Genomic DNA, 23980 nt, shown 5'->3' with positions numbered 1-23980 from the left:
GATTTATTAGATATTAAATCCTGATAAAAGATATACTTATTCTAATGTTGGATATGAGATCAATTTATTAGATATAATTAGATCTTATTATTTTATTAGATATATTTAAATTTTTTTAGACAAAATTTTATTAAATTTAATTAAATGAATTGTTTGAGGTGATAATGTAAGTCACATAGCATTATATGATGTGGTAATGTAGACATGATAACTGTACGCGTTTAGTGGAAATCAACCCGGACTTCCTCAACTTTAATAGGAAAAAATCAAATTGATGGAAGTCAAGATTAAATTTTTCCCTATTGAAGAAGTCGGGTTTGGGGGTAAGATTGGATACACTGGTCCCGTTCTCATCCTACTATTATTATTCTGATATAATAAATAACCTTATAATTTTAATGGATTAATGTTTATTTTATGTTTTAATTTTTTTTTATAATTATATATAATTTTTACTTAATCTGTTATTAAATACTTAAAATTTTAACTTTGATAAAATAAAGTGATATGATTATAATTTCTTTAAGTTATATGAGATCAAATAATTTTTATTTAAAATTTCAATTTAACATAGATTCCGTCCAATTAGCAAAAAAATTGTCCTATTTTTTATAAATAAAAAAATAAGATAACACAGAAAAAAAAGAACCAATTTCCAAACGGAAGATGAGTTTAATTTTTGAATCTTGATAGGGATCAAGGATAGGAATGACAAGAACTTGGGGAGTTGGGAGGTAAGGAGACTAGACTGACCCCGCCTACATAAGTTTCACTTATTTTTAATTAGACAAAAGGAACACAAGTTTGACTTATTTTCATGTCAAACACGACCAACAATATAAAAAAACTGTAGACAATTTTAAAACATCATATATTTTTTCTTTTCCAAAAATAAGAATAACGGAAAACGGTGTCACTTGGCGGGTTCATGTGCTCTTACTTCGCTTCGCCACACCCGAAGGCAACAATCCCTTCATTCTCTCCTTCAACTCTGTTCCTCTGTTACATTCCATCCAGATTTGCTCTCAGCCTCATCACCATCATCATTCCCTCCTTCTTCGCATTTAATAACCTACAGCAATCGGAGAGAATGGCCGCGAGAGTGGGGTCATTCAGACACAGTTTCTTGGAGAAAAGCAAAGAGAGGCTCCTTTCCAAGAAGGAATACCAAGATTTTGTTGGCTTCAACGGCGACCACGATGCCTCCCCCAAGCGTTCCTTCCTCGACGCGCTCTCTGATCGTGTCGTTAGCTTTCACAACTGGTCCAGAGACTTTGCCTCCAAATTGTACGAGATGGGTCGCTCTGACCGACGCAAAGTCCTCTTCGCCGTCAAAGCTGGCTTATCCTTAGCCATTGTCTCGCTTGTCATATACATTGAGGAGGAACAATTTAGCAAGTACTCTGTCTGGGCAATCCTCACTGTTGTCGTTGTTTTCGAATTCAGCATAGGTATGATTTGATACTGTTCATGATTCTGATTAATTTCTCCACGACATGCAGCCGAATTTATTAACTTTTTCTCGTATATTTAGAAACTCGCCTAGATGTCATGTAAAGATTGACTAAGATCACGAACACATGGTGGTCCTAGACCATACAATCAAGAAAATATTGTATAATTAGGCCAAAATTAAAGAACTCGATCACCTAATATGTGAAAATTGGTCGGGGCAATTGTATAAATTGTGGGATTATATAATAAATTCTCGAAAACTTTCTTGTTTGTTTTTAATTATGTTGCTTGATGAAAACGTTAAATTTTTGTTTTTTGGTGATGTGGGAGATAGGTGCTACCCTTAACAAAGGTTTCAATCGTGCTTTGGGAACATTTTCTGCTGGAGTTCTTGCTCTGGGTATTGCACAGTTATCCGTGTTGGTTGGTCGAGCTTTTGAAGAGCTTATTATTGTGGTCTCTATTTTTATTGCTGGTTGGTTGGGCATTTTCCTTTAATTTATGGCAACGTTCATGATTGATGATGATGAGGTGTGTGTGTCTATGTGATGACTGTCCTGTTGTGGCGTGCAGGGTTTTGTGCGAGCTATGTGAAGCTGTACCCCGCGATGAAGCAATATGAATACGGTTTTCGTGTATTCTTGTTGACATTTTGTATTGTGTTAGTGTCCGGGAGAACCGGGTTGCAATTTTTCAGCACAGCTTTTTACAGATTGGTTCTAATTGGTATTGGTGCTGGTGTAAGTTTGTCTGTGAATATTTGCATTTATCCCATCTGGTCTGGGGAGGATCTGCACAAATTGGTGGTGAAAAATTTCATTGGAGTTGCCGCATCTTTAGAAGGTCTTGCTCAACTTTCCTCACTATGACTTTTGAAGTAATTTTTATAAAAGCCAACAAATCTATAATTGGATAATAGGATAAAGGTAAATAATGTGAGTGGATTCTAATCAAATTCTGAAGTATATTAGGATCATAGAAACTTGTTCTTGTTGCTGACTTGCTAGATTTGTTGGTTCCTGTGGTACTTTCTTTAGGTTGTGTAAATGGGTACCTACAATGCGTTGAATATGAGAGGATCCCATCCAAAATACTTGTTTATCAAGCCTCTGATGACCCTCTTTACCGTGGTTATAGAACAGCAGTGCAATCGTCAACTCAAGAGGAGACTCTGGTATCCATTTTTCTAAGACTTGCTAAAACGCCAAAACTATGGTGTTCACATTTTACAAGTTTTTTGCTCTTGCAGGTGGACTTTGCATTATGGGAACCACCTCATGGTCCATACAAGATGTTCAATTATCCTTGGAGAAGCTACGTCAAAGTCAGTGGAGCATTGAGGCATTGTGCTTTCATGGTCATGGCAATGCACGGATGCATACTTTCAGAAATACAGGTGAAGGGAACCTTTCCTTCTTTGATTTGTATTTTTGTTATTGTTATATGCTACCTTCTCGCCCTGGGGGGCGTATTGGATTTGCATGTGCATGTATGAACTTTCGCCCCATTACCATTTTTATTAATTATTCTTTCACAAAGGCTGTTTGCTTAATTTATCCTTTCTCCTTTCAATCCTATGCAAGCTCCCAACAACATAAAGATTATCACATTTCATGAAATGATTGATGCTAGTTTAGATTGTTTCATGTCATTAATACATGTGAATTTTTTCTGCTACATAATTACAATTTTGAATGTATTGTAGGTTACCTATTATGAGTTTACATGCTTTTTTCAATCAATCAGAAATCATTCTTGGTATAACTTTTAAAATAATTGTTAAAAAAGTCAACAAATTTATGATATATGATGAAATATTTAATCCTAATATGTTGTTTATGTAACAGTCGCCTCCGGAAAAGAGGCTGGTTTTCTATGATGAACTTCAGAAGGTTGGTGTTGAAGGAGCTAAAGTATTGCGTACACTTGGAAGCAAAGTGGAAAGGATGGAGAAGCTAAGCACCGGTGACATCCTCTTAGATGTTCATGAGGCAGCTGAGCAATTGCAGATGAAGATTGACAGATTGTCATTCCTCCTAGTGAATTATGAGAGCTGGGAAGCTGCAAGAGAGCATAAGGAAAAAGAACAACCTGAGAATTTGATTGATGTTAAGGACAATGAGAACAAGCCACCAGAGATCACTTCCCTCAATGAAATAGGGGATGATCCAAAACTTAGTGTAAGAATAGAGCCCTCCATGCTAGAATCCAACCTTCCACAGACTGCGAACAAGAGCTTTCTGGGGAAGTCACATCTTTCTTTTTTCGCAGATGGTATAGTAAATGAGCCTGAATCCAAAGTGTATGAAAGTGCGAGCTCCTTGTCTTTGGGAACATTTGCTTCGAATTTAATCGAGTTTGTTGCGAGGCTTCAAAATCTTGTGGATGAATTCCAAGATCTCAGTGAGAAGGCCAAATTTAAAGACCCCCTTGAACAACCTTTGCTCAAGTAGCTAGGAGTTAGTGGCCACTTGGGACAGGCTCTACCCTACAGTCTCCTTGTTTATAAATTGGAGGTTGTGAAAGATGTCAAACAGAAATATTTTGTTTCATTTATTAAAAATAAATTTGAAGCTGAAGATGCATTCTCTATTCTTGGCTTCTATAAATTAAATTCAATGTCCAAAATATCTCATCATCTTTATATACTCTGTATAATTTAAACAACCAACTTTGATTTGTTTAAGTTTTGTAAAGGTGTCTCTTCAATCTGCTAAAGTTCTGCAACATGAGCTTCTATTCACAAAGATTCTACATGAACATGGGGAAAGGTTCTACGGGAAGACAAAATGAAGCCAAGAACATGGGCGGGAATATAAACAAACTCTTGTAATAAGGATCCATCCAACCAAGTGATATATGAATTTTCCCGATCGATATTATATAGAATTTATGTAAGAATGCGAATACTACAAGTATAAAAGAAAATAGGATATAATCAAAATTCAATGATAGCATTTTCTTACATTCTCATGTATTGTTAAGTATGATAAAATAATATATTTTAAAAATCAAAATGATATCTAATTGAATAACTAACTGTTTTTTTTTCAGTGACAATGCACGGAAATTAAACTTAAGAAAATAACATATTTTTATATTGTTAAAAGATTTGTAACAAAAAGTTAATGTTTTATATAAAAAAATGAATGTTAATTACATTGATTCTCATTTAATATAAAAAGAAATAACTTTATTTTATACATCAAGTTTAGGCTTTATTATTGTTATTTTGACTAATCTTGGTATAATATAATGTAATAAATTCTAAGAATAAACTTAGAATCAATATTAAAGGATAATTTCACTAACTTAAATATTAAAAATTGTTATAAATTACTAAAACAAAATTAAAATTTTGATTGAGCAACATAAATATATTGTTTAGTTTCAATTTTTATAATGAATATATTCTACTATTAATCTTATACAACATCTTAAAATATTTCAATCAAGTTTAAAATAAAAATCACACAAATTAAAATATCTTAAAATATAATAAACTATAATAAAAAATAACTTGTTTTAAAAGGATAAAACACAAATTTAATAAGTATTATAAGAAAAAAGTGAATAAAAAAAATTAACAATTAGTATTTTAAAAAATATTATTTGAAGTAATGTCTAAAACTGCTGCAAGATACTAAAAAACTTATTTATAAATCAAACAATCTTTTTTTGGTAATTAAAAATAAATAAATAAATAAACTAAAATAGCTTGTGAAACATAACCAATTCAATCATTTTTATTTTTTTTCCTGCACTATTTCACTTGTGAATTGTGATCCAAAACCAATATAATTAACTAAAACCTGTCATTTTTTTTCCTTGCATTATTTCACTTATGGCCCAAAGAAAATATAATTAACATATTTATTTCCCGTTTCATCTTTTGTGATGTATAGTTTTGACACATAAATTACAAAATATAATTAATATTCTATAAAAAATATTATACGATTTATAAATTTATCTTTTGTCTTTCGTATTAATGAGATCTTCTCTTATTGAAAACTTCTTTATTGTTTTCTCACTTCACATAAAATAATTAAGAATATAATAAAAAATTAATATTTTGACATTGTAAAATTTCAATTAAAATTAAACAATTCTTTTGCTAAACACATCAAACAAAATGGGGGGGGGGGGGGGGGGGAGGAATACTTTTTAAAAATAATTATGACTAGAAAAAGGTAAAAAAAAAAAAAGACAAAAACGCGTGAAAGTGCTCAACGCTGCGTTTTAATGTTAAACTTGAAATAGAATGGCATTTCTGTGTGTGACCACATTGCTTCCCTCTATCGTCTTCTCCCTCCTTCTTCAATGGTCTTAGGGTTTCCGGTGTCCATGCGTAGCAGCTCGCACTAATGCGCTTTTGAAACCCGTGTTCATCTGTATCCAACGATTTACTAGAAGGAGGTCGCAATTTCTCCATCTTCACATTTCGCTAGCACGTGAAATCAAAAGTTATCGACACTTTCGCGCGACACGGTAAAGTGTTTTGCTCATTCCTATCGGGATTTGAAACACTAGGTTTTCTTTCTTGATACTTTCCGACTAAATATTTTGATGTCGAATTTTCAATTGTTTGGTTTTATGAGCTCTTGAAATGTTTTAGATGCCGCATACGCGTCTTTTAAGTTGAAACCGTAATTAAACTTAACTGAATCCTATAGCTTTATACGCGCGCGTGCACACTACACATACAATTGAACTTGGAGCTGCTACTTTCCTGTCGTTAAACTCTTGATTTGATTTTATATGCGTTACTTTAACTAGAGCTGGAAAAACGTGAGTCAAGTAATGTGTATGAAATTGGTTAATTAAGATGGAGTTCCAAGTTCAAGGGATTTTATTGTTAATGATTACATTTAATTAATGCTGGTGTGGTGATTTAGTAGTATTTGCTGTTTAGTGTACTAATAATTGTAATTCTATTTTCTCATTATTTTTTGAATTATGGTTATGTTTGTTCTTCTAACGATTTGATTAATATGCTGATTTTGCCAGAAATATTGGGAACCAAGCAAAATATCTATGGCTGACGAACCATTATATCCAATAGCGGTGCTTATAGATGAGTTGAAAAATGATGACATCCAGCTGCGGTTAAACTCAATTCGTAGGCTATCAACAATTGCACGTGCTCTTGGGGAGGAGCGAACCCGTCGAGAATTAATTCCATTTTTAAGTGAAAATAATGATGATGATGATGAAGTACTTCTTGCAATGGCAGAAGAGTTGGGAGTGTTTATTCCTTATGTTGGGGGAGTGGAACATGCTAGTGTGTTGCTGCCACCGCTGGAGACACTTTGCACTGTTGAGGAAACCTGTGTGAGAGATAAAGCTGTGGAGTCACTTTGTAGAATTGGATCTCAAATGAGGGAGAGTGATTTGGTTGAATATTACATCCCATTGGTGAAGGTCAGTTAATGTTTTTTCATCAATATAAATGATTTTATTGTTACTTCATGTGAAATCCATCATGAATGTTACAGAATTTTTTTCCTTTTCACTCATGGTTTTGGGGCTTGCTGTGGTTCTGATTATCATATTAATTTTACTTTATTTCCTGGAATTTGACAATTTTCTATTACTTGAACAGCCTGGTACTTAATTAGAGATAGAGGTTGGTTAATGGATCTGGGTTAACTTGAATGGTGCTTGAAACTTGACTTTGCAATTAGACTGCAATTTATAACATTTTTGTTGTTGCTAAAATGCTAACTTGCTAAGTGATCACATGTGTATTGGCTTGTTTGTCATTTATGGTCTGCTGTATGTATCCTGCTAGTTCCCATTGATTAAGTTGATTGAACATTCTGTCCAATTCATGCTGCAATTTTTTTTGTTCAGAGATTGGCAGCAGGTGAATGGTTTACCGCCCGAGTCTCTGCATGTGGACTATTTCATATTGCATACCCTAGCGCACCAGAAACATCAAAGACAGAGTTGAGATCAATATACAGTCAGTTATGTCAGGATGATATGCCTATGGTTAGAAGGTCGGCTGCATCAAATCTTGGGAAATTTGCTGCAACTGTTGAATATGCTCATTTGAAGGCTGATGTCATGTCAATTTTTGACGATCTTACTCAAGATGGTAATTGAATACATATTTCTTGTTCTTTGTAGATGGAAAGTGTCTGTCATTTGTCTGTTACATATTTACATGTGTGATTGTGTTGTAGAGTCTCCTGAATGTACTTTACTCCTTTAATATGCAATTGTAATCTTGGAACAGATCAAGATTCTGTCAGATTGTTGGCTGTGGAGGGCTGTGCTGCTCTTGGCAAGCTGTTGGAGCCACAAGATTGTGTTGCACATATACTCCCGGTTATTGTTAACTTCTCCCAGGTACATGATAGGAACTGTATATATATATATATATAATGAGAGACAAGCTTCTGATATTTGGAATAGGAAAACAGAACGATAAAACAGTAAAAATGACAAAACATAAGATAGGAAAGAACTCTCCCTCAAGCCAGCAGGCCTGCCCAACCTTTTCTAAAACAATTCCTTACCCTGTTACCCCCAGCCAGGGTTCATAACCAACTCTCCATCCTTCCAAAATGATTACCTGCATCAATCTTCCTCCCAGTGACATCCCTTCTCAACTGAATTGTTCCCCTCTATCTGGATGCCTCCCTCCATAGGCCATCGTTGGGCCTATGGGGTTTTCTTCTTCTTTACACATTAGTTATTGGCCTATCAGTACATTTAAGAGTGAACAAAAATTATAAAATGAAAATAAAATTAAATCTCTATTTAGTCTCCCTGCATTTATATGTCTGTAAAATGTTATATGCACCATACCGAATATTTTTTTTAAAATTTATTTATGTGATTTAATTTCATCCTGGATAGGATAAGTCTTGGCGTGTGCGTTACATGGTTGCAAATCAATTGTATGAGCTTTGCGAAGCTGTAGGCCCTGAACCTACCAGGTATTATTATTATTATTATTATTATTTTGCTGATTATTGCACATGCTGCATATCTTTCTATCATAGTGCTATGTTATGTGAATATATTGTATTATGACTTATAAACTCAGTTAACTAGCTAGTGTTTTGGACATTCATGATATAATAATAATGCTAAATCATGTGATTTTTGTATTGATTATCTCTTATGATTACCAAGGCCCAACTCTGAAGCCTAAGCAATATATTTATTTTTCTTTACTATTGTTTGTGTAGAACGGAATTGGTACCTGCTTATGTGCGGTTGCTTCGTGATAATGAGGCTGAAGTACGCATAGCAGCTGCTGGAAAAGTGACCAAGTTTTGCCGGATTTTAAATCCAGATCTTGCAATTCAGCATATTCTTCCTTGTGTGAAGGTATACATCTTTGGAAAAGAAATTATAACACATTAATATTACTGATTATATACAGAGGCTTTCCTTGGTTTTGGTTTGTCAATTCAGTAGGATAAATTTATATTTACAGGTTTAAGTTCTTTGAAACAACTTTTGCAGGAATTGTCATCAGATTCTTCACAGCATGTCCGGTCTGCTTTGGCTTCAGTAATAATGGGAATGGCTCCAGTGTTGGGAAAGGTATAAGTGTCAAATATCTGTTTCTGCAGTTATTGTTCTCTAGACAGAAATACACATTATCGGTATCATGAAGGTGAAATCTGTTGTTTGGGGCTTGAGGGCCCTTCTAATGATGCAATATTGTATTTTATGGCATGTTTGAGGAAAAACTCGTGCCATTTGTAAAGATAGCAATTATATTTTTAGGTTAAGTTAACCTATAATCTATTAGTCCCTGAACTATTTAAGAATATTTAAATAGGTCCTTGTACTTTAAAAGTTTGTAATTGGTCCCTGGCTAGGTTTTTGTTAGGGTTCTGTTCAAAGTATAGGGATCTATTTGAGAGATTTCAAGAAATTTAGGAATCGGTAAAGGTTGTGGTTTAATTATTTAGTGGCTCCTTGAATTATTTAAGAATTTTCAAATAGGTACCTGTGCTTCGAACCCTTGTCAGGACCTAATAAAAATGATATATAAGACCTAATTACAAACTTCTGAAGTATAGAGATTTAAAAATTTCCAAATAGCTCAGGAACTAACAGATTAATTTAGCCTCTTTTATATGTTTGACTGCTTTTGCAGTTACCACAGTTACTTTGTGATAACTGACATTTGCCCTTTTCTGGTATGAATACTTATATTGAATTTACTAGATTGTGATACTTCAATCATGCAGCTAATATTGTATCACCAATTTTTAGCCTTTCTCCCCGTCTCTTTAGTTTCCTAGAAATTTGTATCTTTCTTCTGTCTCCATTCTCCAATAAAAGATAATCAACAAAATCTATTTTCTAGGCTATTGTTATAGTAGTAGTTTTATTTGGTGTAAATGTGCATCTCAGTTCTACCTTATCTTCATTGCAGGAAGCAACAATTGAGCAGCTTCTTCCTATTTTCCTTTCCCTTTTGAAAGATGAATTTCCTGACGTACGCCTAAACATTATCAGCAAGCTTGATCAAGTGAATCAGGTTGTTATATTTTCTGTAATTAATTTAATTTTCTGAATGCTTTAGATTTCTTTTGGCAACCTTTGTTCCTTTTCTCTGCTGATATAATTAATTCTAGCATTCAGAACTGATGCTTTTATTTAAGCCTTATGTCTGCATACCACCCTATACTCACAAAACAAGTACAAAGCAAAAGAAAACCTTTGAAAGACATTTTAATCAATGTATTCTTGCAGGTTATAGGAATCGATCTGTTATCTCAGTCTTTGTTACCAGCCATTGTTGAGCTTGCTGAGGATAGGCATTGGAGGGTCCGGCTTGCAATTATAGAATATATACCCTTATTGGCAAGTCAATTGGGGGTTAGGTTTTTTGATGACAAACTTGGTGCTCTTTGCATGCAGTGGTTACAGGATAAGGTTTGTGCTCTCCACTTCCTTGCTAGTGTGGGTGCATTTTGGGAACTGCATATTGCACATGACTGTTTTTGTTAACAACCTTAGTTATTGTAGGTTCATTCAATTCGCGAAGCAGCTGCTAACAACTTGAAACGCCTTGCTGAAGAATTTGGACCTGAGTGGGCTATGCAGCACATAATTCCTCAGGTTCATCTATTTGCTTAATTTATTATTAACGAAATGACACACCAACATATGTCAACATTAATTCGTCTGTGTAGGTTTTTGTGCATGTCTAGTGGAAATTGAAATATATGCTTGCTATATGCTATTACTTCTTCTATTCTCCTAAGTGCAACTTCAGAAGTATCTATATGGAATGCTGGAACAGGTTTTGGAGATGAACAACAATCCACACTATTTGTATCGGATGACCATTCTTCGTGCTATCTCTCTGCTTGCTCCTGTGATGGGCCCTGAAATCACTTGTTCAAACTTGTTACCGGTTGTTCTTGCTGCATCTAAAGACAGGTATTTTGTTTTACCTTTTGAAAGCTGGGTACATGCCATCATGTCAATACAGTTTGCTTCAAGTTTCTAATTGCTGCCATTTACTCCCTTCTAGAGTGCCCAACATAAAGTTCAATGTGGCAAAGGTATTAGAGTCCATCTTCCCCATCGTTGATCAGTCGGTAAGTATTATACTTGTGTTTCCATCCTCTGTTCATCTTTGTTTGTCTTAGACTCTAACTGTGAACATCATTTGCCATTCAGGTCGTGGAGAAGACTATTCGTCCATGTCTGGTTGAGCTCAGTGAGGATCCTGATGTTGACGTGCGATTTTTCTCCAACCAAGCACTACAAGCAATTGATCATGTCATGATGTCTTGCTAGGCAGAAATGGTTCCACACGCATTTAGGTTGAAGACGTCAGAAGAGATGCTAATATTTCCAACTACCATAAATAATACTGCATAGTTATGTTTAGTGCTTTTCAGTCATTGACCATTGATGTGATTTAGTTTCCATTATATGCTAATTTCCATATATTATGTGTTTTTTCCTGATTGTATTTTTCGTAGATTTTTTTTTGTTCCTTGGTGTAATATTCTGCTAGGCAATGAATTGCACATTTCAATCATTATCCAAACGCACCATAAGTGCCACAATAGCTCGAGCCTTCTCTAGCATTTTGATTTCAATCAGGGAACTGGCGCGCATTGATAGATTTATGGGATATGGATTATTTTTGTGTTTCATCATTGTCATATACTATTTTAAATGTATGATCGTCGTGTTTATATAACAAGATTGTCATGTGAAAATTAAAATGATTTCAAATTTTTACCAATATTTTTGCACAAACATTTTAAAACAAAAACATCACTGGTAAAAGAGTAGTTGATATCTATACCAAATAGTTTTAATGATTTAAAATTCAACGAATTTATATTTTTAATCTGATAAATATTATATTAAATATTCTAAGAAACTAGTTAATAATTTATGTAATGTTGAAAACATTAATTGAAACTTGCTAACAACATATCTTTATAGATAATTTCTTTTTCCTAATTGGATCTTTTTAAGTAAAGTTGTGAGATTAGAGTAATTTTAGTGGTAGATTTCGAATTGAGATCTTAGACTATTTTTTAGTGGATCCCACACGATTAAAAATTTCTTTAAGATTTGTCTTATTTTTTTCATAGATTTTATTTTGAGATTTTAAACAATTTTTTGTAGGTCTTACATGGATTTTACTTTTAAATATTTTATTTAATTATTTATTAAATTAAATATAATTAATTAAGTAATTAATTTCAATGAAACATTGAAGAAAATAATTTATAAATATTAAGAAATAAAAAAATTAGTATAAATTTAATTTTTATTTATGACTAAATGTTAAAGAAGTGAAAAATACATAAATTAGATAATTAAAAAAATTTGAAAAACATTAATGTCAAAGAAAAATTAAATTTCATTATTGTTGTGATGGTAACGTTCCCAATTATGCTTCACCAAGTCTGTTTGAAGTTGTTCATGAATTCCTTTTGTATGCATAACGTGTCTTGTTTGTAAGTATATAGGAAAGTCACGAAGAGTATCACGAGATACTTTAACATTTGAAATGTCATTTTTTACGTAATCATAATCAATATTAACATTATCATTGAACGTATCTTGTTTATCTTCGATAATCATGTTATGTAATATAATGCATGCCATCATTATATCCTTTCTTGTATCTATGCTTCAGGCACGCAATGGATCACGTATAATTATGAATCGAGATTTGAGCACACCTAATGTTCGTTCCACATTCTTTCTCGCTGCTTCTTGACATCTTGTAAATAATTTTCTTCTGAGACCTTATGGCATTAGTATGGTCTTCACATATGTGGCCCAATCTGGATAAATACCATATGTAAGATAGTACCCATGTTATATGGAGTTTCATTAATTGTAAATTGTACTGGAGGAGTTCGACCTTACAAAATATCATCAAACACAGACAATTGGTTTAACACATTAATGTCATTGTTTGAATCTATAACTCTAAAAATGCATGCCAAATCCATAAGTCTTGTGAAGCGACGACTTTAAGTATTATTGTGGGTTTGCGATGATCACCACTACGATATTGACCTTGCCATGAAATTGGACAATTTTTTAACTCTCAATGTATGCAATCAATAGAACTCAATAGAACCTAACATACCTGGAAACCCTCGTGCATCTCCAATTTGAAGTAGGCAATTAATGTCATTGTTGTTGGGTCTTCTTAAGTACTATTGTCCAAATAAGTCTTTGACACCCTTTACAAATTTTTGTAAGCATTGAGTTGTAGTGCATTCGCCAATTCTAACGTACTCATACACACAATCAGCAGGTGATCTATATGCAAGTATACGAATAGGTGCAATGCACTTCTGCAATGGCGAGAGACCCATTCTACCAATGACATCATATCTCATTTGGAAATACTCATTGTGATCACTAAGAGCGTTAACAATTCAAATGAACAATTGTCGTCACATCTGAAACCTATGTCAAAATTGAGTCTTGGTGTATATCGAAATTTCTGAGAAGTAGCTATTCATCAATCGTAGATGTCCATCTTCACAATTGCATTTAATGACTCTTTTAGGCCTTATGTGTTGACTGTTGTTGCATCACATGTAAGTAGCTCATGATTTTTTCATCACTATCGTCGTCAAGTGTTTCATAAACAATTTGTTTCCAAACTCTGTCAAAGTCATTATTTCGATCTATTGTATGAATGATTGATTGCACAAACAAGTGAAAGAAGAATATTGTTTGGAGGAGACGTATGACAATGAATGAGAATTGAACAATTAAATAACAAATTGTACAACGACTAGTTTTGTAACGACTAGTCTTATAATGGCTAGTTTTATAACAGCTAGTTTCACAAATTAAAAAAAATTAAACAAATTAAAATACGATTAAAAAAAGTCAAACATGATTCCTAAAAATACAAATTAAAAGATGATTACAACAAAATAAAACTACCTAACAAATTAATACTAGATTCCTAGTTTATGCTAATTATTTTACAAAAGACTTGATTGTCTTTGAGTTAAGTTTCAGACATTATAAATGTGTCCTTCATAAGAATATTGTAATATTCCTTTTCAAATTCTTTCTCCCTTGTTAACTCGTTGACAAGTGTACCAATTCATTTTAAGTAGTAAAAGACTCGAAAGTCTGAGTGTCGAATCCACTTGGACTTTGGTTGTACTTAAGTGATGCAAACCTAATTATTAAACAATTAGAAGAGAGAGAAAAGATAGAGAATTGTAAGTGTGAAAATTGGAGTAAAGGAAAAAGGAAGAGATAACAATAAAAATAAACAATGATTATAATGCGGAAAGATGAAATCAGAATGTGGTAATGTTGGTATCTAACATGCAAAAAATACTTGTAATGTAATGTTAATAATTTTCTCTATATAATGAAATCCTTGTTTCCACCCACATCTACTAAGATACTCTATCTTTGGTTTCCCACACGAAGAACCTAATTTATTTATTCCTTTTTTCCAAATTTCTTTGCAGGGATAAAATAATAAACCACATTAAGATTAGAGATGCAAAAATTGGACAAAACAAATATCAATCTATTTCTAGCAATGAATTTATTTAGATACTCTTCCCTAGTTCTTTAGAAAATAACCATTTTTCAATGATTACCCTCTAAACATTATATGGATGATCAGACCATAATAACAAAAAAGCACAAAGAAGAATAATAGAAACAAGATTGCATTAAATAGATAATGGAACTAATTACATTACAAGAGTTTGGTCTGCCAAGCTCCCAACAAAAGGATTTAGCCTCTCGTAGCCATGAGAGGCTTTACACTTCAAGGGTTAATATGGATGGAAGAAGGGGCTGGATGACTAGAAAAAAGAAAGAGGGGAATGACTAAGAAGGAGGGTTTCCCCTAAGGGATAGACTCAGGCTTTAGATTTTTTCACTAGAGAGCTTTGAGACTCGGTATGTCTTTTCCTTTTGCTTCCTACTCATTTTATAGACCTAAGGTAGCTTACTTTACACGCTAACTTCACGCTTAGTGCGGGTTTTCGTGCTAAGCCTGCCTTTGGCCTTCCTCGTGGGTCTTCTTTGAGCTAAGCTTGTATTGCGCACTAAGCGAGCTGTCCAATTCTTTTAGCTTTTCTTCAAGGCTTTTTTTCTTCTAGTTTTTGTATCAATTTTCCTCTAAAGCACTTGAAATCTTCTTCTTTTAATTTCTGCTAATTAAAAATTGCAAAGATGTTAATTTCTTCATTATTTCATTAAAAACAATAGTAAAGTGAAGAAATTATAATTATTATTAGCCAAAATTGACTATCAAATTAGCTCAGATTTTACAGTTATCATCCATTAAGACTGCTAGTTTGGTGCTGAGAACATTTTTTTTCTCTCATTGTTTCCTCCACACCAGTCAGGTCCATAGGATTGGTGGATGTTCCTACTCCTTTCTCCTTGGTCTTCCTTTTGGCTGTCTTTTGCCCCATTAGAACAATTTTCACTAAATTGCTCTAACCATTTCAATTGATCTTTCAAAAGTCGTCAAGCATGTTCCAAACCAAAATCAGTTCCTTCGTCTTCCTTTCAAATGCCATATGCATTAAGCATGACATCGTTATCCATGCAACCAATTTTCTTCAATGATACCTCTTGCTTGTAATGACCCTTAAATTTTTGCATGACCAGATTTATTTTTTGTCATTGTGATTTCAATTGATTAACTGCTCTTTCGCGAAGTTCACCTCGAAGTTTGTTGTAATTTTTCATGACTCTCAACCAAAACGCTTATTTTCCTCGACCAACACTAACAATTGGATCGATTGAGATGTTGAGCCATGACCTAATGAGATGTGTATCTTCTTCAACTGCAAAGGCAACTCAAGGCTTCATTTTTTGTCGAAGACCCTTCTATTTCCTCGACAACGATCTCGTTTAGCCCAATTTGGGTAGAAAAATGTGGAAATTGCGAACCAACATCATCATTTGAAACCATCATAGGACTGTTTGATGGGATTGAAGTAAATGTTTGCGAACTTTGAGAATTAACGATAGAAGGGGTTTAAGATAAAATAATTTGGTGGTGGTGGTGGTAAAAAAGGAGGGGGGAAAAGGAGGATGATTTTGTGAATTTTGGGTCAAAGGAGACATGTTGTAATTTTGTAAAAAAATTAGATAACTTTGTCAATCAAATTAATCTGGATCCATTTGAAAAAAAATTAACTGAGCTTGAATTTGGAAAATAGAGGTTCACAAATGAAAATGAGAATGACAATTGAATATACAAATTATTATTGTTTGAACCATTTTATATTGTACATATTTTTTTTTTTCTGATTGTTGTACTATGCTAAACACTTCTTTTCGACCATTCGTGATTCCTTCGTTTAATTTTTCAAACGTTACTGTGTACACAGTGACCACTTTCACTGTGCCTCTTCCCCCAACATCCACTTTCTCCTTTCTTCTTCTTTTCCCCCCCAATTTTTTCACCTCACTCTCTCGTGCCTCTTCTTCTTTCTTCCGCCCCTTCACTCCCTCTCCCCCTTCTTCCTTTCACGGCCCCCTCCCCCTCCCCCTTTGCGATCTCTCCCTCCCCCTTCTTCTTTCTTTTGTCCCTCCTCGGCCTCCTCCCCCCTTTGTGGCCTCTAGGTATGTTGGTTTTTTTTTTGTTCTTCCATTTTTTTTCCTTCCATTTTTTTCTTTCCACTAGTTATAGTTGGTTAGTTTTTATTTTTAAGTAATTTTTTATTTTTTTTAAATTTGTGCAAAGATCTTTAGGGTTCTTGTACAAGAACTCATTCCACCCTAAAGATCTCTTACTACATTTTTATTATAAGATCCACATAAGATCATATCTTTATGCAAAATCTTTGTTCAAGATTTGATACTAAAGTTATTCTTAATCCTTTAAGTTGAAAAATTGATATTTAAGTAGAGTGTTTCTGATAATTATAATTCCTAAACTTAAATCATGACACTATAAGCAAAATTCTTTCAAGTTGCAACTCACTTTCAGTCTAATCAACAATTAATGAATTTTCTATTAATGATTTACAATCGACCATTAATTTAACTTTTTTTTTACACAATATAATTTAACTTTTCTGAAGTTAGAAAGTCTTGCAAAAGTGAGTGAAAGTTGTCACACATTCCACGTGAATTCACATGTGGAGAGCTATCTCAATTCTCAAATGTGTGTCGAATTTTGAGAAATCGTTGCTTTCACTGCCTACTTGGAAAGCATTAATCTAAAATGGAAAATGTCCCTCTAAATTGTTAACAAGTTTTAGATTAGGGTGGCAGGGGCAATGGATCTGTCCTGTCAAATATGACATGATTTTAAATGTGTGTTTTTTTTTACGAATTTAAATTTGTGTTTATATCTTGATAACTAGGTAAGTCTGTTTTTTGTTTTTTATTATCATATCATTGGTAAAGAGGAACTTAAGACTTTATTTAAGACTGAAAAAGGATAAGTTTAATATCACTTAAATTAATAATTTCTTGGTAATTAGGTAAGATTATTATTATTATTATTATTATTATTATTATTATGGGAGAGAGAAACAATTTAAAAATAATCCATCGTATACGTGAAAAGATTTATTCTCTTGTAGCTGGTGAATAACTCGTAAAATTACTTAATCAGAAACAAATTAAACTGACTGAATGAGGGACTAAAAGCAAATAATTTTTTATAACTTTCAAGAATTAAACATGAAAAAAATAAAGCCTAAAACTTAAATTGCCAAATTTATAAATACCAAAAATAATAATCGATTTTACCAATTAGACGACACTGAAGCTTATTTTACCAGAAATTAAGGGGATGGAATAGAGAGGGAAGAATCCATATTTATAAAAAAAGTTTCCCCTTATATGATATACAAGAAAATAAGGGAGAGAAGAAAAAAAAAATAGCGAGACTCATTCAATATCCCTTTTCTTTAATTTGGGGAGAAAGCTGATAAGACAAAGTTTAAATTGGTACAATGGTAAAAATATTCTTATTTATTTGAAATATTTAAGTCATGTTATATACTTGTTTTTTCTTTCCTTTCACTTTTTACACATTAAATAATATAATATTTTTACAACATTAAGACCTTTTTCCCTAACTTGAAAAATTGTGAGATAGGTTAAAAAAATATTTTTGGAAAGCAATATGTTTTGGAATTTCCCAAATTGGAAATGCATTACTTTTAATTACTAATAAATAAAATATGAGAAATAAAAATTCTCAATTTCTTTTTGAAAACTTAAAAACTTCTCTTTAAACAAACCACCGGTACAATCAACACTTGACGAACTTCTTTATTGACCATTAATTTAAACTTTAGTTAAATTATCCTGATATAAATTTCCGTTGCAATTTTTCAGTGAACATAGTTATATATGGATATGGCTATTTTAAAGGGAGGGAAGCCTACGCAAAAATGAGTGTGTATCCACTAAAGATTTAAAGTGAATTAAATTCAGGGCAACTGTAAATACAATCTCATTCATGCATTTAATCAGGCTCTCATACCTTTGAGAATTTTTTAAGTAGTAGTAAGGTATTATTTTTTCTGTGTAATGTGTTTTCGTATTATATTTTAGATAAATTTCTTAAAATTTAAATGTTTTATCTAACTTTTTAACTTCACCATTTATTGTTATTTTAGTATTTAAATATATATTATTAATATTTAACTAAAGTAGTATTACTTGAATCATCACCCTTTTTCTTTTAATTTTAGACTAATATAATTCATAAATTTCACTTTTAAATAGTATTTATTTAAAAATTTATTTTAGAAATTAATGTAACAACATTGTACATTTTATAATGTACTCTTTCCTATTATATTAACACCTTATTCTTCTCATTTCCTTGAAGATTTAGCTATTTAAATAACCAGTTTGATTTTCAGCAAGAGTTCATTTTAATTTTATATACTCAGACAGATTCATGAAGCTAGCAAAGAACATTAAAGCAGAGAATCAGAGAGCCATGAAGGACTTAACACGAGCCATCATTTCCTTGGCTCTGCTCTTAGATACCTGAGACTTGCTCAAAATCTGAAACGCATGTCCAACACCTCTGAACACCCCATACTCAACCCTTTTCCCTGCTCTCACCAAAGCATCGCAGAACTCCAAATTCCTATCCTTCAATATGTCCATCTCCGAGATGCACACCAAGGTACGCATGAGCTTCAACTCCTCCAACTTCACCTTCACCAAAGGGTTGCACCATGGATGGTCACGGTTCGCACCACACGGTAACGCCAAGCGCCAATAAGTATCAGAAGCTGCCAAGTTCAAAGCAGAACCGGGTGATTGAGCCATGCATTTCTCAGAACCTGTTCTCACTTCCCCTCCAAAAAAGGGTTGTATCAAAATAAGACCCTTCAAATTCAAGGGTCTTAAAGCAGCGCCATCACATGCACATAGCCTCGTGGCAACGTTGTAGGCTATGTTAGCACCAGCACTGTCCCCACCTAAGAAAACACTTGAGAAGTTGCATTTTGAAGTCCACCATTCACTACCACCCTTGTTGTGTTGTTGATGTAGCATTTGTTGTTTCACCCACATGATGGCCTTTAAGCCATCATCATAGGGTGCTGGAAGAGGGTTCTCTGGGGCCAATCGATAGTTCACTGACATAATCACACACTCCACTTTGGCTGATAGCCTTGCGAGGAAATCATGGTAGCAACTCCACGCTGCTGATCCAACACAAAATCCTCCTCCGTGAAAATAAACGAGAAAAGGCATTTTTTTGTGTTGGGAAATTGGAACATAAAAACGTGCCCATGTGTTTGTGGCACTGTCAATGGCCATGTCTCTTGATGTCACATTTAGTTCTGGACTCATTTTACTACTAGCAGTGACACATGGAACAACTTGTGGTCGTTCCACGTATCCATGTTTGTGTACTCTAATAAGCCCTTGTATTTCCTCAACTACAGAACCATGGGGTGGATAGTCTTTGGGAACATTGTATTGTGGGCTAAGGTTTATGTTTGAGGTGAGAGTACCCATTATTTTTCTTGTCATGTAAGTAAGAAGAGGTTGAAACAATTAAGAACTGAATCTATTTGCGGTGGCTGGTTTTGCAGCCCTGTGGTTTGCTTATATACACAGGAAGCAGTGAGTGGAAAAAGTCAAAAAGCATTGTAAAGCAGATGAATCAATCTTTTCGTTCCACGTTGGAAGTTGCCGAATTAGACACGTCTCCACGTGAATTCACATGTGAAGGGTCATCACAATTATCAAATGCGCGCATATATATATATATAAAGGTTGATGCAGTAATGAACGAAAAAAAGGAGAGAATTTAAATTCTTCCACTAATAAAAAAAATTAATAATATTAATAATTAATATTTATTGTTAAAAAAATACATGCAACGTCAAATTTTGATAACTCATGGCTTTCACTGCCTAATTGGGAAGCATCAACCTAAAAGGGACAGCGTCGTTCTGAATTAAGAATTATTTACAAGTTTTAGAAAGGTGGCTGGTGCATGTCAGAGGTTGCAAAGAGAGACCAATCCAATTGATAAAATAGGGCCTCACTTTAAATTTATTTTTAACTTGAATTAAACGTGACTACTTTTTTATTTAATCTGATTATAATTTGATATTTCGATTTGAGCTTAACTCAGAATTTTCTTTTAATTTTTTTCGAAAAAAAAATCAAACTTTCTTTAAATTTGAATTTTATTTTAAAGATTCCAATTATATCCAGATTTTTACTAACTTATAACCCTTTATAACTCATAACCCGCATTGTATCCAATAATCCATTATGATAGCTCTAATGCATACATTGCTGTTAAATTACCCAATGAGCAACTAATTGAACAGAATGAGAATGCGTACATTGGATGAGTCATGGTTAGTGATTACGCGTCTGTCGCTAGACACTGATGTTTGACCTGAATAATAGACAAATTGACCTTTTTTTTATTTGTAAGAAGATATAAAGTTCATTCTGACAATACTTGAGGTATGTTCATGTAACTATGCTTACGTCATCTATCATTTTATTTTATCTTACTTAAATTCTCATGTTCACTATTGGAGAAGCAAATTAATGTGGTATAACAATTTCGTATTTAACTTTAACAACTCACTATTTATCTTTGCCCAAGGAAAATAACAAACCATTATTCTTTGGCATTCTATTTCTTTACATTCCATTAGTGTGGTTGTAAGAGGAGATTAGAAAGAAAAAATCTCTAGTTGCTTCTAAACATACGCATCGTAAGGATGAGTACAAAAAAAGAAGACGAAAAAAATGTCGAAATCCAACTATTGATGCTTCTGTTGAGGAATTACACATACAACCATGTTGGGCAAACAGAAAAAGGAGGGGAAAACATGTAGCATGGCATTGTTGACATTTTAAAACAACTAAGTGTAGTGGGGTGCAAACATTAGGGGCTAACTTTAGGTTGCCTCCCATTAGCATCATTTCATTTTCAGGTACACTGTTTGGAGACATTACATTTACACACTTGAGAGGTTGAATTAAAGCATTCTAGATATTTCTCTTAGAGAGTGATATATATTTGATGATAGTTAATTTGTGGTCATTATGGGTCACAAAGCATCCAAGTATGGAGGGTCACCGGTTTTCAGGATGTCCATTGAACATGCTACTCAGTGAACCCCAGTAACTCTGGAACTTTAATAAATAAAGCAACCTCAATTGGAGCTCTGAAAGTCAGAACTTATTGCTTGTCTTTTTCATTTTATCTTCAGAAAAAGCAAGCCTCTTGATTGTGCATGAATGGTGCTTGTCTTTTGAGTTACATGCAAGCATCTTCTTTGGCTTTTTGTTTTATTTTTTAAGAACGGAATATTACCATTTTAGAGTTGAAATTGAAGGATCATATTTTTTTTTCCTAATGCGGCGGAACAAGTTGTCGAGGACTTGGATAATGGCCAAAAATGCAAAGCAAAATAATAATTTCATTGGTATTCGTATATTTTTTCTTGCTTATGATTTATTTAATAGTTTAAAAATAATAAACAATGAAATTATTCACAAGAATTATTAGTATCTTGATTTTGTGCTTGGCGAATGGCAGGAAGTCAACACTTCTCCACATGTTGCAACTTGCAAATAACATAACTCCCCGTGTTTCTCTACAACTACAATTATCTTTCTCATGGCATCTTTTAAAAACAGAATGTGAACGAAAAATTGTTGGAAGAAATATTTTCGGTGAATTGGAAGAAAATTTGCTTCCAATTTAAGTTGGAACATGTTGGGAAACTATAATAGGTCACCGATCAAATTATATAAGTAAATTTATCACTTCATCTCACACTTTACTCCAACATAATACAAAATTTCATTCTAAAGAGAACTACAAATACTCTCTTTCTTCTTCACCTTATGCTCTATGCCGCAAACTAATCTAAATACAACTTCATATTAGCAATTATAGTTTGAATCTACGAAAATAGATTCAACTCAATCATTAAATCAGAACTCATGTACTCAATTTATCTAAATTAGTATTCTTAATTCTTTAGGTAATATCTAACATAACTAAGTAATGAGAACGGAGATCTCTAAAGAACTTATAGGTTCAATGTTCTATTCCTAGATACACCCAAGTTCATAATAAACATCTCAGTTTTAAGCTACGCTCAATTTTCTTATTGTCGCACAAATCAAAGAGATCTAATAAACGTATCATGCAACTTGTTATTGCTGGCCTTTCTGATCTTGACTATTCTCATTCTGGAGGGATTGGAAAATAGATAAGACAGATACAAGGTAAAAAGTGGTACGCTTCTTTTGTCTAAAAAAGTTGTGCTTGTTTAAGTTCTTTTTACGAACAGTTGTAGATCACGGAATATGGAATGATTTATGAAAGTTACTGGGCCTAAGAGCAATGTCCCATATGTTCTTCTTTAGTCAGAGTTATTAACTATTTTTATTTTAGTATTTATTTTTAGTAATAATTTTTTTAAGGTTTTTAAGCATTTCTTTTCTTGATTCTGACAAATTTATGAGAATTTAAACTTTCTCAACCTCATAATTTAGAATTCAAAAAACTAATGTAAAGTATTAACTTTCACCAACAAGGTTAGGTTAAAAAGAATAAGTTAGTCTTCCGTGCAACGTGTTGTAATTACTATGAGTAAAAAAAGTATTTTCTATAGTATTAACTTCCTTGCCGTTCGGAGGAACATCCATTTCTTTAATCTATTATTTAGTATTTGACGATAAATTAATTACTACTCTTAAACAGCAGGTTATAAAAATCCCAAGTTACTCTTTGACTCTGCTTAGAATGAAAAATTTATTCCAATAACAATCAAATATTTAGTATTAAAAAATAACGATTTTTAATTCGTGTTTCATCAAATATTTAGTCTTACATCAGTTATGCCTTATAAAGAAGTATATGCTTGATTGAACTTATTTTGAAAAAAAAAATATTATTTACTTTTTATAAATTGAAGAATAAGAATATCAAAGTTATATTTTAGTTTAGTTTATTTCACTCCATTCTCTGCTATTTCACTGTACTCCGCTTACATTAAAATATTAAATACCCAAAACGAAGCCTTCGACTAAAAGGTTATTGCATCCTCTCCTCTCACGTTACATCTTACACCCCTATTGCATGTATTTCGAAAATTTTATTATGAAATGCAAATTTTTATTTTGGAATAGATTTTTTTAGAATATAATGAGAAGTGAAAGATGCAATAATGGAAGTATAGGAAACAAATGTCTGGCTAGAATTGTTGGATTGTGAAAGAGAATCTCTCTTGCTTTAGTTTTTTTTCTGGGGTGTTGATGGTATCCAAAGCCCAACAAAAATTACTTTGAAATGGCCCACAAAGGAAATTGCCAAGCAGACCATGTCCTTAGATTATCATTACTAAAAATCATTTCAAATTTCAATACAGATAATTTGATCATGTTTGCTGATTTTAAATACCATCCTTTCAGGAAAAAATATTATTGATAATGGAAATCTGAGAGCTATAGTAATAACTGATATATAAAAATAATTAATAATTTATGAATTGATTCATTATTTTATATAGAAAAGGGT

The 23980-nt window shown here is 32.8% G+C and overlaps 3 protein-coding genes across 3 annotated transcripts; 2 read left to right on the top strand and 1 right to left on the bottom strand.

Annotated features, from left to right (window-relative positions):
* The first annotated feature begins 898 nt into the window (after nucleotides 1-898).
* Nucleotides 899-4069, top strand: LOC114402991 (aluminum-activated malate transporter 4-like). The gene is made up of 6 exons (XM_028365701.1): nucleotides 899-1451; nucleotides 1790-1930; nucleotides 2029-2298; nucleotides 2493-2629; nucleotides 2705-2851; nucleotides 3303-4069. Exons 1-6 carry the CDS (start codon nucleotides 929-931, stop codon nucleotides 3906-3908), a joined length of 1824 nt encoding a protein of 607 aa, XP_028221502.1. The 5' UTR covers nucleotides 899-928; the 3' UTR covers nucleotides 3909-4069.
* A 1642-nt stretch (nucleotides 4070-5711) lies between these two features.
* LOC114403161 (serine/threonine-protein phosphatase 2A 65 kDa regulatory subunit A beta isoform) lies at nucleotides 5712-11488 on the top strand. The gene is made up of 13 exons (XM_028365944.1): nucleotides 5712-5946; nucleotides 6466-6879; nucleotides 7312-7558; nucleotides 7700-7812; nucleotides 8326-8405; nucleotides 8661-8802; nucleotides 8941-9021; nucleotides 9866-9970; nucleotides 10186-10368; nucleotides 10462-10554; nucleotides 10739-10878; nucleotides 10973-11039; nucleotides 11122-11488. Exons 2-13 carry the CDS (start codon nucleotides 6493-6495, stop codon nucleotides 11239-11241), a joined length of 1758 nt encoding a protein of 585 aa, XP_028221745.1. The 5' UTR covers nucleotides 5712-5946; nucleotides 6466-6492; the 3' UTR covers nucleotides 11242-11488.
* A 7163-nt stretch (nucleotides 11489-18651) lies between these two features.
* LOC114402675 (probable carboxylesterase 6) lies at nucleotides 18652-20014 on the bottom strand. Its single transcript, XM_028365324.1, has one exon. It carries the CDS (start codon nucleotides 19945-19947, stop codon nucleotides 18889-18891), a length of 1059 nt encoding a protein of 352 aa, XP_028221125.1. The 5' UTR covers nucleotides 19948-20014; the 3' UTR covers nucleotides 18652-18888.
* Nucleotides 20015-23980: the final 3966 nt, after the last annotated feature.

The sequence above is a fragment of the Glycine soja genome, chromosome 20 (genome assembly GCF_004193775.1).
Source record: "Glycine soja cultivar W05 chromosome 20, ASM419377v2, whole genome shotgun sequence".
NCBI classification, from domain to species: Eukaryota; Viridiplantae; Streptophyta; class Magnoliopsida; order Fabales; family Fabaceae; genus Glycine; species Glycine soja.
The sequence above is the reverse complement of the archived record's forward strand: the minus strand, read 5'-3'. Positions and strand labels throughout refer to the sequence as shown.